At 45.0% G+C, this 17,234-nt stretch overlaps 2 protein-coding genes across 2 annotated transcripts in view; one reads left to right on the top strand and one right to left on the bottom strand.

The window, feature by feature from the left end:
• Positions 1 to 7,162, bottom strand: part of LOC116977504 — a 36,124-nt gene extending 28,962 nt beyond the window's left edge. Inside the window, exon 1 of the mRNA XM_033027999.1 lies at positions 6,801 to 7,162. Within this exon, the coding sequence (XP_032883890.1) occupies positions 6,801 to 6,953 (153 nt within the window). The 5' untranslated portion in view covers positions 6,954 to 7,162. The remainder of the gene's footprint in view (positions 1 to 6,800) is intronic.
• A 94-nt stretch (positions 7,163 to 7,256) lies between these two features.
• Positions 7,257 to 17,234, top strand: part of cdc73 (cell division cycle 73) — a 275,800-nt gene continuing 265,822 nt past the window's right edge. The window contains exon 1 of the mRNA XM_033027996.1: positions 7,257 to 7,498. Within this exon, the coding sequence (XP_032883887.1) occupies positions 7,368 to 7,498 (131 nt within the window). The 5' untranslated portion in view covers positions 7,257 to 7,367. The remainder of the gene's footprint in view (positions 7,499 to 17,234) is intronic.

Raw genomic sequence — 17,234 nt, 5'->3', positions numbered from 1 at the left:
TCTGCCTTTTGATTCGTTCCATCGTGTGATGTCACAATGCCCAATACTCGCAGATGTCCAATCGGAATGGCCGATGCTCGCAGATGTCCAATCGGAATGGATCCATTTACATGTACGGCTGCCGGCTGCATTTCTTCCTTTGATTCATTGCCACGCCGAATCCAGACGCTCAATCGCCGAGATCTTTTCCATTTCGGTAGAGATTTCACTTTTCTTTCTAAGTATCCGCTCCTCATTACATTTCGTCGTGTTTAAGTACACGTTTTTAATCAAATCCTTCTCCCCCCCCACCCCCCAATATTTCAAAAATAAACTGGCTTCTCACCCAGCGAAGCAGCCATTTCGGTGGACATTTCACTTTTCATTCCAACTATCCACTCCTCATTAGATTTCGTTATGTTTATGTCCACATTTTTCATTAAATCCTTCTCCCCCCCCCCACTCACTCATTTTGTCGCCTCCTGCTGGCCAGCGACCATAACGGCTGCTGGCGCCCGCATCTCGCCTCAAAGACGCCATTTAAAACCAGCCGCACTGCTCATTCCTGAGCCGCTTGAGTTGGAGGACCACGTCTCCCGTGGGGGCTACGGGTAGGGAACGGCTGCGTTGGGGGAGCAGACCCAACGGGTCTGCCCTTGGTCTAGTCTCCTTTAAACATTTCCCTTCTCACCTGAAAGCTATGCCCTCTAGTATTTGATACGTCCACCTAGAACTATACAGCACAGGAATGGGCACAAAATGCTGGAGTAACTCAGTGGGTCAGGCAACATCCCTGAAGAACATGGATATGTGACGGTTTGGGTGGGGACCTTTCTTCAGATTGATTGTAGAGGGGGGGGGAGAGAAAGCTGGAAGAGAGGAGGTGTAGGACAAAGCATGGCAAGTGAAGAAGGGACCCAATCGGAAACGTTGCTTATCCATGTTTTCCACAGAAGCTATCTAACAAGCTGATTAATGGGCCCGTCCCACTTGCCGTTTTTTTAGGCAACTGCCGGCGATTGTTATAGTCGTAGCAGGTCGTTGAAAAACCGGTGACAACCTAGGTCATCCTGGCGACAACCTACGGCAGCACCTACATCAAGTCATGTTTAAAATTTAGCGGCGACCAGAAAGCCGCTGTGACTTTTTGCGTGACTAATCCCGGCGACCACGTGGCGACAAACTAGCTGCCTGTCGTTACTTTAAAAATCGCCTAAGTGGGACAGGCCCATTACTCCAATACTGTATCTTTTTATGTAAATCACCATTTGAAGTCCCTTGTGTCCACAAGTGACAGTAGGATACAGGTAAAGGGTGATTTTTTTATTTTTATAACTGCTGAATGGTTGGACAAAGGCCAGAGATGAAAGGACAAAACAGTACGAGATGGGAAGGTAAGGATGGAAGAAGTGTGACATGTGATGCCAGAGGAAGGAGTATAAGTGAAAGCAGTGCTCGAAATTAACGGTTGCCCGGGTGCCAATGGCCACCTTTAAAGTCCAGCTGGGCAACCTAAAAACCGTGTCATTTTGCCCGGCTTGGCAAGCACCCGGGACACTTATCATTCAACTCTGAGTGGACCCCCATCTTTATCTCCCACCGTCTCCACCCGCGATCCGTGTCCGGGCCGCTGGGTCTCCGGTGGCAAGGCTGGGTGCCTTGCACATGCGCACTGCCACGGCCAGCACATCCTGGCTGCCCTGCACATGCGCACTGCCATGGCCTGCACATCCTCCCCCTGCACATGCGCACAACCACGGCCAACACATCATCGGCCGCCCTGCACATGCGCACTGCCACGGCAACTGCTCAGCGCCGAGCACTTTCTCCCTCCTTTTGCATTGTGGGAGATCTGGCCTCGTCACGACCGCTGAAACCCAACGCAGAATCACTCCCTGGGGTATCTCTTGCTTCTTGGTTTCCTGGTCCTCCAAAAATATTTCGAATGGAATTTAAATTGGAGGTGGTGGAGGGTCCACCACCAAATTCTGAATAACAGCCTAAACACTTTATCTGTTAATTTATTCTGTATATATATGGTCTATGGTGTATAGACACACTGAACTTTTATCTCCTGTTCTGTATTATGTTTACATATTCTGTTGTGCTGCAGCAAGCAAAAATGTCATTGTCCTATCTGGGACACATGACAATAAAACTCTATTGACCTTTGACATGGGCTTAAGCAAACATGGGTTGTTGGGAAAAAAGAGCTACCTTAAGTGTAGTTGCGTTTGGTTTGGTAACTATGGTAGGGTGAAGACTATTCCATGCTTTAATTGTGCAGTGGAACTCCATGGAGAAGCCAGCACCTCTGGATAGAAGAAATTGGGTGACGTTTCGGGTAGAGACCCTTCTTTAGACTCCGTCTGGTTTTAGTGTTTTTAGTTTAATTTAAAGACACAGCGTGCAAACAGGCCCTTAGGCCCACCGAGTCCACGCCGACCACCGATCACCCGTACACTAGTTATATCCCACACATTAGCGACGTAAGTCAAGAGTGTTTTATTCTCTCACATCCCAGTTAGAACAATGAAATCCATACTTGCAGTACAACAGAATATTTAAACATAGTACTATGTAAACAATGCTATAAACGAGAAAACAAAAGTGTATATTTATATATGAATATATAAATATATATATGTATGTTTGTGTGTGTGTAATATATATACAGGGATTAATAAAGTTCTATCAAAGGTCAAAGGTCAAAAACTTTATTTGCCATTTGTGCTTACACACATAGGAACTCTTGTGCGGTTGTTCAGAGAGTCAAGTCAAATTAAAAATTAAAAAGACACACAGAAGACACATAATCTATAAAAACATATACTGCTCTACAAATAAAAAAAAGAAAGTGCCTAAAACCCTATATAAAGGGGAAAGTGAGAGCATTGTAACTTGCACAAACCCTATATCAGGACATCAGTTCATTTTGTTTTGGCCAAGAGTCTCACTGTTGCAGGGAAGAAGCTTAAAAAAGCGTGTTCTGTTTGTGGCGATGCTGTCCGCTCGTCTGTGCCTGAGGTTGTATGTGCAGTTTTTGTGTTTGAGCAGGGAGTGAGCTGGATGTAGTGTGTCTCTGATGATTCTCTCTGCTCTTTTTTGACAGCGCTGTGTGTAGATTGTGTCCATGGAGGGGAGTTCCGTTCTGATAATCCTCTCTGCAGTCTTTATGACTCTTTGCAGAGCCTTCCTCTCTGTCTGTGTGGTGTTTCCATACCACACCGTGATGCCTGTGGTGAGGATGCTCTCTATCAGTCCTTTGTAGACCTGGGTGAGAGGGCGACAGTGCAGACCAGCTTTTCTGAGCAGCCTGATGAAGTAGTCTCTGCTGGGCTTTTTTCACTGTAGCAGCAGTGTTCAAAGTCCAGTTCAGATCTGATGTTACTTGTAATCCCAGGTATCTGTAACTGTCAGCCCTCTCCACCACAGTCCCCTTGATGATAAGGGGCTGCAGGGGGGGTGCATTTTTTCTGAAGTCCATTATTATTTCTCTTGTCTTGTCTGTGTTGAGGCTTAGGTCGTTCACCTCACCATAGGCAAGAATGTCGTTCACCAGACTCCTGTAGCCCGACTCGTCCCCCCCCTTGATGAGGCCCAGGATGGTGGTATCATCCGCATACTTAATAATGATGGTATTTTCCTGGGTGGAGACACAGTCGTGTGTGTACAGGGTGAAAAGTTTGGGACTGAGACAGCAGCCTTGTGGTGATCCTGTGCTGACGGTGAGCTCTGCAGACACCCTCCTTCCCATCCTCACCACCTGTGGTCTTTCAGTCAGGAAATCCAAGATCCAGTTGCAGGTGGGAGTCGGGACGCCGAGGTCTGTCAGCTTCTCAGTCAGCCTGCCCGGGCGAATGGTGTTAAAAGCCGAGCTGTAATCCAGGAACAGCGTTCTATCGTATGTTCCTCTGCTGTCCAGGTGCCTATCGTATAGTATTGCATGTGTAGGAAAGAACTGCAGATGCTGGTTTAAACCAAAGATAGACACAAAAAGCTGGAGTAACTCAACAGGTCAGACAGTATCTCTGGACAAAAGGAAAATATTAGGTTTTGGGTTGGGTCTGAAAAAGGTCCCTGCACACCTTTGGAATGTGGAAGGAAACAAGAGCACCCGGAGAAAACCCATGCAATCAAAGGGAAAAGGAGCAAACTCCAACAGACAGCACCCATATTCAGGATCAATTCCGGGTCTCTGGCACTTTTAGGCAGCAACTTTATGGCCAATGCCCCATAGTCATGAACTTGGTTCTTGGTTCTTGGTTTCTTGGTCCTCCAAAATATTCCAAATGGAATTTAAACTGGAGGTGGTGAAGGGAGGGCTTAAGCCAGAAAGGGTTATTGGGAAGAAAGAGCTACTTTAAATTTAGTTGCATTTAAATTTAGTTGCAACTGAATTAAAACATACAGTAGCTGTAAAGGGGGACATCGCGTGACTTAGAAATTTAAGACTGAAAATGGATAGTTTATTTTTTTTTAGTAACCAAATTTATCAACGTGAAATTTTTGTGTGTGTTGGAAATCAAAATATAGTGGCACTGCTGGTAGACTTGCTGCCTCACACACCAGAGATCTGTGTTCAATCTTGTCCTCGGGTACTGTCCGTGTTAAATTTGCACATTCTTCCTGCAAGCGTGTGGGTTTTCTCCCACATCCCAAAGATGCATTGGCTTTGTAGGTTAACTTGTCTCTGTAAAATTGCCCCTAATGTGTAGGGAGTGGGTGAGGAAAGTGGGATAACAGAACTTGTACGAAAGGGTGGTAGACAAAACAGCTGGATAAAATCAGCTGTTTACAGGCAGCATTATTGGAGCGAAGGAATAAGTGACGCTTCAAGTCGAGACCCTTCTTCAGACTGATGTCGGGGGGGGGGGGGAGCAGGAAAAAGAAAGGAAGAGGCGGAGACAGTAGGCTGTGGGAGAGCTGGGAATGGGAGGGGAAGGAGGGAAAAAGCAAGGACGACCTGAAATTGGAGAAGCCAATGTTCATACCGCTGGGGTGTAAACTACCCAAGCGAAATATGAGGTGCTGTTCCTCCAATTTGCGGTGGGTCTCACTCTGGCCATGGAGGAGGCCCAGGACAGAAAGGTCGGATTCGGAATGGGAAGGGGAGTTGAAGTGTTGAGCCACCGGGAGATCAGGTTGTTATTGCGAACTGTGTGGAGGTGTTGGGCGAAGCAATCGCCATGCCTGCGCTTGATCTCACCGAGGTTGATCCAACCACATTTTTGTTTGGAAGTGGAAAGAAATAATAGAAATTGCATTCATTGTAAAAAGAGTTGAGATACTGTATTATAATTTTGCTGCATGTCATTGTGGTATATATCATGTCTTTATTAGTGAATATGTTTAGTTTATGACTTTATTTGACGCAGAAATAATATGTGAATGCTTCATTGAGCATGATTCCGACAGGTAACTACGCACTTCGTCCGAGCACATTATCACACGCGTCATGCGAGCCATCTTAAATGATCACCTAAGGTGTCATTTGGCAACCTAAAAAGCTGCCTAGGTTGCCCGGCTGGCAACGGGGGAAAAAAAGTTAAGTGAGAGCCCTGGAAAGGGGCGAGGGCAAGGGGAAAGGGAGAAATGGTGCGCATCCAGGTGTTGCACAGGGAAGAATGGAATAACTCAATGGGTCAGGCAGCATCTCTAGAGAACATGGATTGGTGATATTTCAGATCAGGACCCTTCTTCACAGTGATTACGATGTTTGTTAATTAGGCTGGAACATAGATCATAGAACAGTACAGCACAGGAGCAAGCCTTTCGACCCACAATGTCTGCGCTGAACACGATACCAAGAACAACTCTTTATCCGCCTAAACATAATCCATATCCCTCCAATTCCTGACATATCCTAGTAACCTGGATTAAGACCCAATGACTATGGGTAACTGGCAGAATACATAGAATGTAGAGCAGCACAGCATAGGAGCAGGCCCTTTGGCCCACAGTCTTTGTGTGTTGAACATGATGACAAGACAACTCTTATCCAACTGTACATAATCCATATCCATCCTTTTCCCTGCATATCCTAATGGTGTGAAGTAATTTACAGCAATTGAACACTAAATCCCTTCCATTTGGCCTATAAATTAATGTCAATGAGATTTAAAAATCATGTTTTATTGTGAATTCTTGTGTGAATGTTATTTGGACACTTAGGCTATTTAAAAATGTTAATCTTTCCTTAAGAAATGGATAGATGTTTAGATCTAGTAATTGAATTTTGGAATTAGCTACAATTGGGTAACTAACTAATTATATGCTTTAATTTCAGGTCATCCAAGTAAGATTGTTTAATATTTGTTTCAGAATGCTTCAATCTATAATAACTGAAAATTTCTTTCAGTTCTCTTAATTTTTCATAAAGTTATGAGCTTTAGACTGTCCTCGATCACAGCTTTTGTGTTAAGTCAATGGAAAATCAATAGGGAACAAGATGCTAATTTCCGAGTATGAAAATGGCCATAACTTTTTTAATACTGAAGATATGAAAGTGAATTAGGTGTCAAATTAAACTTCTTTTTATGCTTTATCTGATGGGATAAATTGCAGACTTGATTTTTAAAATCTCAAAATTTTGTGACATTGTTACTATGTTCTGGTGTGCTGACGCAAAGCAAGAATGTCAATGTCCTATCAGGGACACATGACAATAAACTCTCTTGAATCTTGACTCTGAACATGATGCCAGGACCAACTCCCATCCTCATTCTTTGGATGTCAGTGAAATAACATTGGTTGCAAAAGAACACAACACAGAATGAATGAGGGCAATGAGTTGTGTGAGGGGGCGCAGCCGGCCTCACCTGTGGTGCCGGTTCCTGCTGTGGGTGTGGCGTTGCCATGGACGACGGCGCCGCATCCTCCTCCGCCTCCTCCGCCGCTGGAACAATGGGGGGACGGCGGGCGGCTGCCACTCTCCGCAGCGCCTTGGCCGCCGGCTTCCTGTATATCCCCATGCCCTGCACGATGGGTGCGATGTGTCGTGTGCGCTGTTTGAGGCGGGCGAGGGTAGCTCGGGCAGCTCGGACCTCATCACTGGCCCTGAGGGCCTGTCTGCGGGCGGGTGAACACCTCAGGGCGGCGGCGGGACAACGGACGGAGGACTTGAGGCGGGCGGGCTGTCTGACGACTAACGTCGGGTGAACGGGCGGTCTGACGACAGACGTCGGGTGGGCGGTCGGGCGGACTGACGACTGACGTCGAGTGGACGGGCGGTCTGACGACAGACGTCGGGTGGTCTGACGATAGACGTCGGGTGGACTGACGTCGGGTGGGTAGGCGGACTGACTGACGTTGGCGGCGGATCAGGCGGACTGCGCGGACAGCACGGTACCCCGAGCGAGGACCCGGTTGTCAGGAGCCCGGGCAAGATGGCGGACGTGCTGAGCGTACTGCGTCAGTACAACACGCTGAAGAAGGAGATCGTGGTCAAAGGGGACGAGGTCATCTTCGGGGAGTTCTCCTGGCCCAAGAATGTCAAGACCAACTACGTGATCTGGGGGTGAGCGGCGGCCGGGGCCGGGGCGAGGGGAGGGAGGTGGCTGGGATGGTGTAGTTTAGTGTAGTATTGGTGGGAGGTGGCGGGGCAGCATGTGCTGATGGAGATCTTTCTCCACCCATCCCTCATTGTCTGTTCCTCAGGAGTTGGGGGGGAAGAAAGGTTGGGATGGAGGGGAGACTGGCACGGCGGCGGTGTTACTCGTGGGGAAGTGGAAGAGGGGGAGCTGACACTTGTAGAACTGAACAAAAAGTATTTCGCCTAGTTCTACAAGTCTGAAGAAAGGGTGCAGACTTCACCCGCCGCCTGTCGATTTCTCCCCCCACAGATGCTGCCCGACCCGTCGAGTTACTCCAGCACTTTGTGTTCAAGGTTCCAGCTGCTGCGGTTCCTTGTTTCGATCTTTCGGCAAGTGTATCGCCAACATAAGGAACTGCCGATGCCGGAATCTTGAGCAAAATACAAAGTGCTGGAGCGACACGGCTGGTCGGGCCACTCCACACATGCTGCTGCCCGGTCGGTTGAGTTACTCCAGCACTTTGTGGTCCACAACAGTATTGACAAAGTGATTTCTCAGACCTGAAATCAACCAATGTCTGTTACACATACCATGACTGTTTATCCGATCTAAAATCAACCACAAACTTCCCATCACTATTTGCCTCCGACAAAGTTGTTGATGTGAATGTTTCTCTCAAAGTGTAGTCTTATATAAACAGACACCAGTTTATCCTGAGCAAGACACAAAGTGCTGGAGGAACTCAGCGGGTCCCGTGGAGGGAGTGGACAAATTACTTTTAGGGTCGGGACCTTTCTGGTATCTGTATTTCCTTATTTTCCCAATTCATCCTGCTTTTGCAATGAGTTTCTTATTGCTCAAAACAAGTTCATATTGAAATTTCTGTGAATTGTTTCTACATGCTTCCAGATCAATACAAAAACAATGCCTAAAGAGCATTGCCCTCATAATAATATCAGGTAGCCTGCCAACACAAGGTCGTGGTTTCCATGATCGCAATGCATCTGGATATCATGTACGTATTTAGTACATTTACCAGTCATGTACATACTTGGTACATTTATTGGCAACTTGCTATGTGACAAACCTCGTTTTTTTTTAAATTGATTCTGGAAGTTGGGTTCTACTTTAAGGACCTAATGGTATCACTGGAGGAAGAATAGTGATAAGATTTGTGGTGTTACACATGTCTTGAACAGTGTAACTGACAAGATTTGTATTGTGTTACACGTCTTGAACAGTATTTGATGAGATTTGTATTGTCTGCTACACGTCTTGAAGAGTGTGACTCATGAAATTTGTGCTGTATGTTACTTATGTCTTGAACTGTGTAACTCATGAGATTTGTATTGTTTGTTACACATGTTTTGAACAGTGTAACTCACAAGATTTGTGCTGTATTACATATTTTGAACAGTGTAATTGACGAGGTTTGTATTGTATGTTACAAATGTTGAACAGTGTAACTCATGAGATTTGTGTCATATGTTACACGTGTCTTGAACAGTGTAATTGACGAGATTTGTATTGCATGTTCCACGTCTTGAACAGTGTAACTGACAAGATTCATGAAGTTATGGTTTGCCAAAATATTAATAATTGTTTTTATGGCATTTGAAAATGTGTGATGGTTTTATGTCAGTCAGGTGATTCAAATCTGGCACAAATGCCAAAAGATTCCACAATAACCAACCAAGCGTTTCAAAGATGGGATCAGAACTTGTGCTTAGAATATCTATGTTCTTTAAATTATAATGTATGCTCAGACTGGTAAATGTACCAAGTATGTACATGATATCCAGATGCATTGTGGCCATGGAAACCACAACTTGTGTTGGCAGGCTACCTGATATGATTATGAGGGCAATCCTCTTTAGGCATTGTTTTTGTATTGATCTGGAAGCATGTAGAAACAATTCACAGAAATTTCAATATGAATGATTAATCTAGCTGAAGGGAGGGCACTTGGGTCTCCCATCAATTCTGGAATGTACATCACTTGTTTCTCACCTTTGTATTGTAATCTTTGATTTATCATTTGGAGGACTTTATTTTTAGATTGGTCTTGAAAGAATGGTGTGTGTAGGAGGGATCTGCAGGTGTTGCTTTACACTGAAGATAGACACAAAATGCTGGAGTAACTCAGCGGGTCAGGCTGCATCTCTGGAGAGAAGGAATGGTTGACGTTTCGGGTCTGTAAAAGGGTCACGACCTGAAACGTCACTGATTCATGGAAACATAGAAATTAGGTGCAGAAGTAGGCCTTTCGAGCCAGCACTGCCATTCAATATGATTATGGCTAATCATCCAAAATCAACCCCCATCCTGCTTTTTTCCCATATCCCTTTATTCCGTTAGCCCTAACATTCCTCTCCAGTGCGTTACTCCGGCACTGTGTGTCTATCTTGTTCTGTTGACCATGACAGACAAAAGGATATTAGTAAATTCAAACTAATTTTCTTAATGCATCCTCACTGTAACCTATCCACCTCATTACAATAGAAACATCCACAGATTAACATTGCATTGTTAAAAACCAGGTGACATTTTTCTAGGGTGTAATTGTTTTGTGAGGGGATTGCTCCAGGTTTGTGTAGTGCCAGTGTGTGTGAAGGCTTTTATTACAAAACTCAAGGCTGACAGGGTAGTGTTGGTGAATTTATGGTAGATGGTGTATGACGTATGTGAGGATTGTTTGCTGTGGCGGTTCTGATTTTATTGACTACGTCTGTTTGTTGATGTGCAAGAGGTTTTTTTGTAATGTGTGATTTTTCTATCCAAAACATCAAGTCCAACAAAGATGAGCATTTTATATTTAAAACTTTCCTCTTTCCCAACTTCTCAGCAAACTTTCTGTAATTGTTCCAATTAACGTCATGGCAGATTTTTGTGACAGTACAACTATCTTGTCCAACAGCCCATATATAATTTTAGTTTAGAGGTACACCGCGGAAACAGGGCCTATGGCCCACCGAGTCCACACCAACCCACGGTCCCCGCATACTATCGGACACAAACATTTTACATTTATACCAAGCCAATTAACTTACAAACCCGTATGTCTTTGGAAAGTGGGAAGAAGCTGATGATCTTGGAGAAAACCCGCGCGGTCACAGGGCAAACGTACAAACTCCGTTCAGACAGCACCCGTAGTCGAGATCAAACCCAGGTCTCTGGTGTTGAAAGCGCTGTAAGGCAGCAGCTCGACAGCTGCACCGCCGTGCAGCATAATAAAAAAACTTTTTTGTAAAAAAAAAAGAATATTTTTATCTGTGTTTCCTTTAAAGTGGTAGCTAACTAAGAAAGTTCTCCCTATCTAGCCTGTCTATGTCTCTCCAATACCTCAGTCCGGTTACCTCTCTGCTTTCCTTGTTCCAAAGAGTACAAACATGCTCTATCAGTTTCTCTTCCACAGCAGAAAGGTTCCATCCCAGGTTACACCCTGGCAAATTTCTGCACACTCTTCAGTGCAGCAACAACCAGTTGTCGTGTGACAACTGGAACTGCACACAGTATTCCAGATATGGTCTAGCTAGTGTTTCATACAATTGTCAAATACCCTTCCTGCTTGTATATTCTATCCCTGGCAAATGAAGTGAAATATTCCTTTTGCCTTTTTAATTAGTTTATCTACCTGTGCTGCTGTCTTTGGGAATCCTTGGACATGTACAACAAGCTCTCTGATCCTCAGCACTTGCCAGCTACACTGTCCATCTTCTAGCTTTACTGGTCCTTCCCAAATCCATCACCTCATATTCCTTGGAATTAAATTCCCTCAGCCATTATTACTGCCCCTCTCATAAACTCATCGATACTATTCCGTGGACAAAGACCATTTTTCTCTGCATCAATATTAACACAGATGATACTGAACTGGTGTTGCTGTTAACGGTGAGAAATGTTTGTACTCCTTTCATTCACTTCTATTAATGTATGGAGCAAACAGTAAGGATCCCAGCATCGGTTCTAGTGGTAGACCACTGATGTCAGGCTTACAAATAGAAAACCAACCCTCCTCCTTCACCCTCTGCTTCTGTCACCAGTTTTGGACCTCATTTGCCAACTTGTCGTCGATCCCAGGGCTCTCATCTTTATAGACCAAGTGGGACCCGTTGCGGGGGGGGGGGGGGGGGGGGGGTGGCTTGCGGCATCTCACACACACACTAACCACCCCTCACACACAGACACACACTAACCACCCCTGGGGACTGTGAGTTCAGCGGCTTCAGTGCCGGGCCCGATTTCATCTCCGGCATCGTCTTTTGAATAACGGGGGAGGGGGGGGGTGACATCACTCGCAGGGTGTGGGAGATGGCAGGCATGCAGACCCATTGTGATGTCATCAGCGAAAGACTGGTTTTTATATTCAAAGTTTTGTCAGATTTTTGAACATTTTCAGTAATAACTCGAGAAATAAAGCATGACATTTTCAGATAAGGGCGATCTCGGATTCCACGGGAAAAATCTCTACCGGAATATGTAAACATTTTACCGTTACCGCGTCGTTTTTTTCGCGAAGATGTGATTACACACAAACAACTAAATACACATCCAAGATCAGAGTTTTATAAGTATAGAGATAGATATGTTAGGATTCTCCTATATAGGGCATTATTAAAGACCATGGAGATTATGTTAACCACACGAGCCTCATTGGCATACTTGCCGTTGACAAGTTCAGTCAGAATAGTCCAAAATGATCTCTCTTTAGCATTGTCCTGCATGCTCTCCTTGTTTAATCCTGGACTCTCCAAGAGCAGATTAATCATGCCCTCAGAAATGTGGTCCAATTATTTCACCATAACTGATGTTTGAGTGTCTGGACTGTTATTACCAGACTAATCCCTGCTGTTCTTCCTGAATTACTGCACTATGTTTGCTTTCCTCCACTCATCTGGCACCTTTTTTCAGCCATAGAATATTTGAATGTTAATCAGATACCTTGGTCACCTCCCTTTTCTCTGAGGCAGTTTGTGATGCATCTCATCAAGATTTAACCCGTGTAAAGCATGTTGAGCATCTGATATCTCGTCTTCAATGGTCATTTGTTATGGAATTCCATGATTCTATCTTGAATCCTGCAACTACACTGTCCTTATTGTTGCTGGCTGCATTTTTGAGGCAGTGCCTCCTGTAGGTCTCTTCGATGGTGAGAAGTCAGTCCCCTTGATGGACTGTTTCTGGGTGTTTGAGTTGCTGAACCAGGCCATGATGCAACCAGTTAATATGCTCTCCACCACACACCTGTTTTGCTTTGCGACATTTAATCCTCGCAGAATCTGTTGCTTTTGATAAATTTCCATTGCATCATAAATTAGAGCCACTATTCATGTTATGCAGAGTCAAGTTCATAAGTTACAAGAGCAGAATTAGGCCGTTTGGCTTATCAGGTCTACTCAGCCATTCATTCATGTCTTATCTATCCTTCCCTCTCAATGCCATTCTCCTGCCTTCTCCCCATAACCCCTGACACCCATACTAATCAAGAATCTGTCAATCTGCACCATAAAAATACCCAATGATTTGGCCTCCACTGCCTTCTGTGGCAATGAATTCCACAGATTTATCACCCTCTGACTAAAGAAATTCTTCCTCATCTTTCTAAAGGTACGTCCTTTTATTCTGAGGCTGTGTCTTCTAATATTAACTGGCCCCAAAGCGAAAGTTTCTAGTTTAAACCAAATGTCAAGAAGTACATTATCCTGATGGTGTATATTCAAACATGCATTAGTGTCAATTTGATCAGGGTAGCATAAGACTATAAAATCCATTTAAAAAAAGTAAATGTTTTTCCTGGATGGTGAATATCTGGACAAAACTAAATTAGATTATTGTTTGGAACAAGCAGCCTTGACTGTCAGAACGAACATCAATTTAGTTTACTTACCAAAGATGTTAATGGTTTTTGTATTTTTCCCCCCAATTTTAATTCTGACACTATTTATAATGTACAGACAAGGAACTGCCGATGCTGGTTTACTGAAAAATGAGAAAACTTTAGAAAAAACCCCACATGACGCTGGAATAATTAAGCGGGTTTGGCAGTATCCCGGGAAAACATGGACTGATTCATATATTTCAGAGCCCTTGCCTGACCCGAAACATCACCTGCAGTGCCCTCCATAATGTTTGGGACAAAGACCCATCATTTATTTTTTTGCCTTTGTAATCCACAATTTGAGATTTGTAATAGAAAAAAATCACGTGGTTAAAGTGCACTTTGTCAGATTTTATTAAAAGCCATTTTTATACATTTTGGTTTCACCATGTAGAAATCACAGCAGTGTTTATACATAGTCCCCCCCCATTTCAGGGCGCCATAATGTTTGGGACACAGCTATGTCATGTAAATGAAAGTAGTCATGTTTAGTATTTTGTTGCATATCCTTTGCATGCAATGACTGCTTGAAGTCTGTGATTCATGGACATCACCAGTTGCTGGGTGTCTTCTCTGGTGATGCCAGGCCTGTATTGCAGCCATCTTTAGCTTCAGATCGGGTGACTGATTTGGCCACTCAAGAATTTACCATTTTTTAGCTTTGAAAAACTCCTTTGTTGCTTTAGCAGTATGTTTGAGATTATTGTCTTGTTGTAGAATGAACCGCCGGCCAATGAGTTTTGAGGCATTTGTTTGAACTTGAGCAGATACGATGTGTCTATACACTTCAGAATTAAGTGTATAGACACATGTATGCCAGTACCTTCAGCAGCCATACATGCCCAGGCCATAACACCCCCACCACCGTGTTTCATATGAGGTGGTATGCTTTGTATCTTGGGCAATTCCTTCCCTCCTCCATACTTTGCTCTTGCCATCAGTTTCTCAGTCTCATAATGGCTTCTTTAACGTCATTGGCACAACTTTGGTCCTCGTGTTGATAAATGATGATGGAAAGACTGGAGGAAAGACTAGGTGCTGAGAGCTCTTTTATACCTGCATTAAGGAGGTAATTAAACACACCTGAGCAATTACAAACACATGTGAAGCCATGTGTCCCAAACATTATGGTGCCCTGAAATGGGGGGGACTATGTATAAACACAGCTGTAATTTCTACATGGTGAAAACCAAAATGTATAAAAATGGCCTTTAATAAAATCTGACAACGTGCACTTTAACCACATGTGATTTTTTTTCTATTACAAATCTCCAATTGTGGAGTACAGAGGCAAATAAATAAATGATGGGTCTTTGTCCCAAACATTATGGAAGGCGCTGTATCTATGTTCTCCAAGAATACACCCTGAGCTGCTGTTACTCCAGCACTCTGTCCTTTTTTTTACTATTCATAATGTTTGCTTTAGATTCTGTCCGTTTGTAATCCTGCCAATTTGTATCGGAGACTTAAAATATAATACGATCAGACTATAGCTTAGGCTATAGCTATCTATTCAGATTATAGTCATCTCTTTTCTTTTTCTAGACTGTTTGGAATTCATTCAATGGTTTGTTGGTACTTTAGTGTCACGTGTACATAAGTACGGTGAAATTCCTTGTAGGCATGCAAATTAGTAACATCTTACTGTGCATAAGCACGATCACACATCAGTAAAAGAGTGTAAGAATAGTAAATTACACTGAGGCAGTGCATAGTTTCTGAAACCATCTTGTATCCTTCAAATTTCAGAGTTCTTAAAAATGAACTTGGCCTTAAAGTCCAGTTGTCCTGGCAATGGCACTGGGTCAGAGCTGCAGGAGTTTGCTTCCAATTATGTATTTTACATTTTTTTTAACTGCATTATCTATCCCCTGATTCCATTAAGAAATCCCAGTAATGGATTACTTTTTAATCACATTCCACTATTCATTGTATTTTAGTGACCATAAGATGGGTCAAGAGTGTTTCATTGCAATATCAATCAAGGCCGGAACATGGAATACTTACTTATTATAACAGGCACATGTTGCAAATGCAGCAACACAACCAATACAAATACAATAACCTATAGTCGGTTTAGGTTTATTAATGATACGTGTACTGAGAAATGTTATCCAGTCAGATCAGCTCATAAAGTAGTTAGGCCTGAAGAAGTTGTGCTGACCCAAAACATCACCTTGTAGTGGCCTAGATGAGGTCAGGAAAAGGCCAGACGCCAGGCAGGTTCAGAAGTCGTTTAATGAAGCATGGCAAACACAGAACGCCCGCGAGCAGGCACCAGGGAAACCCCATGGGCAGACAATCATTCCTGTCCCTCACGAGCCGAGGGGGATGACCCAAAGAGTGGCCTAACCCCCAGGAACCGCTACAGGACATCCCCCCACGAAGCAGAGGCACAAAACGGACAGGGGGGATGCACGAGGCGACCAGCCCGGGTGCGCACTATGCCCGGCACAGAAACGGGCAACTGACCAACAGGTGCAGGGGGCGGAGTAGCCACTGGATGAGGTACCCTAGACGGAGGGCGTCATCGCTTACAGAGCCGCGCTACCAGCACCGGCCAATCAATGTCAATATGCGCCGGCTTCAACCGCGCAACCGAAACAGTCTCATGCCGACCCCCATGTCCAGGACGAAAGTGGACGAGCCATGCTCCAGGACCCGGAAGGGCCGCTGGAGAGGTGTCCGATGCGCATCCCTATGCAGGAAGACGAACTGGCAGTCCTCCAGAGCAGAGGGAACGTGCGGACGGAAGGACGCCAGCTTGCCCACCGTCTGCCGAAGACGTTGCAGAGCGTCCAAAGGCTACTCCACCCGTGCCGGTGGGATGAACACCCTGGGCACCGCCAACTGGGACCCATACACCAACTCGGCGGAGGAGGAGGCCAAGTCCTCCTTCAGTGCGGCGCGGATCCCTAGCAAAACCCACTGGAGAGCGTCCACCCAGTCCGGATCATTGAGCCGTGCCTTCAGGGCATCCTTGAGTTGGCGGTGAAACCGCTCCACCAGGCCGTTCGCCTGCAGATGATACGCTGTCATGCGGTATAGGCGAACCCCCAGGAGGTGTGCTATGAATTGAATTGAATTGAATTGAATCCTTTATTTGTCATTCAGACCTTTCGGTCTGAACGAAATGCTGTTCCGACCACATTCCGACCACAGTTCCGACGTGAACTGAGGCCCCCGGTCGGATGTTATGTTCAGGAGCACCCTGAACCGGGCGATCCAGTGCGCCACCAAGGCCCGAGCACAAGTGAGGCCCCTATATTTGTTAGTTAGCGGGGGGGGCGCTGAGGTAAGGTTTAACCCGCCTTGCAGTCGCCTGGTCAAGAGCGCTGACCAAGTAAAAGTACTTAGTTTCATCTACCGTCACCCCTCGCAGAGCAAACTGTGCCTCTGCCTGCTGGAACCAGATATCAGGTTCTTTGGTCCACAAAGTCGGGAGCTTCAGTGCAACAGCGTTGTTTTCCATCACGATGCGTGATGAACGTCGAGGTCACCAGTTGTAGTGGCCTGGATGAGGTGAGGAAAAGGCCAGACGCCAGGCTGGTTCAGAAGTTGTGTAATGAAGCATGGCAAACACCAGAACGCCCATGAGCAGGCACCCAGGAAACCCCGTGGGCAGATAATTGTCCCTGTCCCTCAAGAGCCGAGGGGGATGACCCAAGGAGTGGCCTAACCCCCAGGGACTGCCACAACCTAGCCATTCTCCAGACACGTTGCCTGACTCACTGGGTTACTCCAACATATTGTGTCTATCTTTGGTATAAACGAGCATCTGCAGTTCATTCTTATTAGTTCAGCTAATACTATTCATAAATACAATCAAGTCACAATCAAAT

The sequence above is a fragment of the Amblyraja radiata genome, chromosome 10 (assembly GCF_010909765.2).
Source record: "Amblyraja radiata isolate CabotCenter1 chromosome 10, sAmbRad1.1.pri, whole genome shotgun sequence".
Taxonomy (NCBI): Eukaryota; Metazoa; Chordata; class Chondrichthyes; order Rajiformes; family Rajidae; genus Amblyraja; species Amblyraja radiata.
Note: the sequence above shows the minus strand (reverse complement) of the source record. Positions and strands in the feature narration are given on the sequence as shown.